The following is a 2,090-nucleotide window of genomic DNA, read 5'->3' on the forward strand; positions in this document are numbered from 1 at the left end:
ACTACCGAAGCATTATCCCCCAAATGATTGGAAATTATTCCCTTTCCAACAAGCAAATCCACGTCTCTCTCAATATTTATAAGACGATCTATCATATCAACGTAATTGCAAATCCGAGTATCAAATGAGTAGTAACACTGCTTCAAAGCCATTATGTTTCTAAATAAATATTCTGTCTCGTCTCTTACTTCCAAAGATGGTATTTGCAATTGGCCATGAATGGTGAACAATAACCATTTTCTAAATCTTATGTCAAGTAAATCTTATCTTTCAATTCCCATAAAATTCACCCTTGACTCACGTAACTTCATTGCACAAAGTAAACTTCCAATATTTACATTTGAATTCACTCTCGAGTCACTCCGACTATTAGAAAAACAACCTTCCTTGATTAGTAGAACGCTTCTTCTCAAATCGGCGAAATTTTTAACTTCCATAGGCGAGCTGGGCAAGCTCTTGAACAAGTAGCCCCTTAAGAACTTATAAGAAAGATCCATGAAGGAAGGATTGTCAGCAATGCCAAGGCCAACAAAAGCTAACTTATACACTTTCTTGAGGACAAAGTATGGAAGTTGATTTTCAAGTAGCTGCAAATCGAATTTTAAAGCATTATGCACAGCAGGTATATTTCGCAAAAGATCACTTGTATCACCTTTGTGATACCTCCAAAGGAGCTCAACGATGAAAGTTGCATCATCTAGAATCATCTTTACAAACTCATCCCTTGGAACCATGAACGTCTCAGCATAAAAATTACGAATACATTGTTCCTTGTTCTTTACGAAGGCTGAAATTTCCTCCATCTTGATCATAGTTATACGTTTAAGGAAACTTTCCACATATCTTGGTTGTTGCTTCTCAATTTCAGCTAATTCTTCTTTACCATGATGAAAAGGGCCTATTGAAATCAATTTAGGAGTGTAAGCTCCTTCCTTTACTTCTAGAATACATTGAGGAACCCTGAAAATACAATACCCATGATGAGTCGGCTCCAAGTTATCCTCAGTGTCAATATGCCACTCTCTCCTATTATTCTGATCCTCAATGGAAGCACTTATCTCCAGGTTCATTGTCCTAATTATGACAAATAGAGAGAAGTCGCTAACAATGAAGTTAATAATTAAGATCAACTAGCAAAAGAAAATCATTAATTGCCTATTGGTTTTACTTGAAATCATTTTCAAAATTTTAAGCAATCTCTCATATATATCACAAACAAATTGTATGTGCTCACATGAGCAATATAAATCTGTCGCATGCGGCCTGTAACAAGTTTAGAAAAAAGGTAAATCCATGTGGCATTTGATTTGACAAATTATTTTACTTATTTTTTCATCCTAGAATTAAGACAAGGTTGCCAAATTAACTATCACAATGAGTTGGAATACAAAGTTGAGATTGATATAATTTAAGATGGGTCTGACTCCTTACCCAATAAGGCCTTGTTGAATGGAAGGATTATCCCTTTTTATAACCCAGTTGGTTTGAGCGTACCTAGTCGGTGTAAGACTCTAATACTCCACCTCATGGTCAAGCCCATATGTTGGATCATGCCGGTAGTTGTTGGCTCTAACTTCTCACCCGCTGGTCAAATATTTAGCTCAACTAAACATGGGCTCTGATACCATGATAGAATTTAAAGTGGGTCTGACTCTTCACCCAATAAGGCTTTGTTGAATGGGAAGATTACCCCTTCTTATAACCTAGTTGGCTTGAGCGTGCCTAGTCGGTGTGAGACTTCAATAGAGATCCCAATGTTATTTACATAGCATTATTGTATGCTTAATTATCATGATAGCACAACATTATATGAAATTGACAATTTATGATGATATTAAAAAAAAAAAATAAACCCCTCTTAAAAGTAATGATACCAGTTATAATCAATCTGGAGAGGGAAAAAAAAAAGGATTGATATAATCAAATAAATCAAGAAGTATATTTATGTTGTTTTTGTTCGAAAAAATAAAAATAATGTTAGACTTAATCTCCTATGAGATTTTGCTAAAAAACAATAAATGAGATTAAGATTCTTTACCCTTTGTTAGTAATTAATATATTTAATGAATAATACCAAACTTCTCAAATGA

At 34.4% G+C, this 2,090-nt stretch overlaps 1 protein-coding gene across 1 annotated transcript; it reads right to left on the minus strand.

Moving 5' to 3' along the window:
• Positions 1-263: 263 nt before the first annotated feature.
• On the minus strand, positions 264-1,070 carry LOC116131835 (UPF0481 protein At3g47200-like). Its single transcript, XM_031417501.1, has one exon. The coding sequence runs from the start codon at positions 1,068-1,070 to the stop codon at positions 264-266; it is 807 nt and encodes a 268-aa protein (XP_031273361.1).
• Positions 1,071-2,090: the final 1,020 nt, after the last annotated feature.

The sequence above is a fragment of the Pistacia vera genome, unplaced genomic scaffold (genome assembly GCF_008641045.1).
Source record: "Pistacia vera cultivar Batoury unplaced genomic scaffold, PisVer_v2 Contig244, whole genome shotgun sequence".
In the NCBI taxonomy this organism is placed as follows: Eukaryota; Viridiplantae; Streptophyta; class Magnoliopsida; order Sapindales; family Anacardiaceae; genus Pistacia; species Pistacia vera.

What these genes read in the sequence shown, in the direction of transcription:
- LOC116131835 (XM_031417501.1), bottom strand. Translation starts at nt 1,070, where the DNA reads ATGAACCTGGAGATAAGTGCTTCCATTGAGGATCAGAATAATAGGAGA.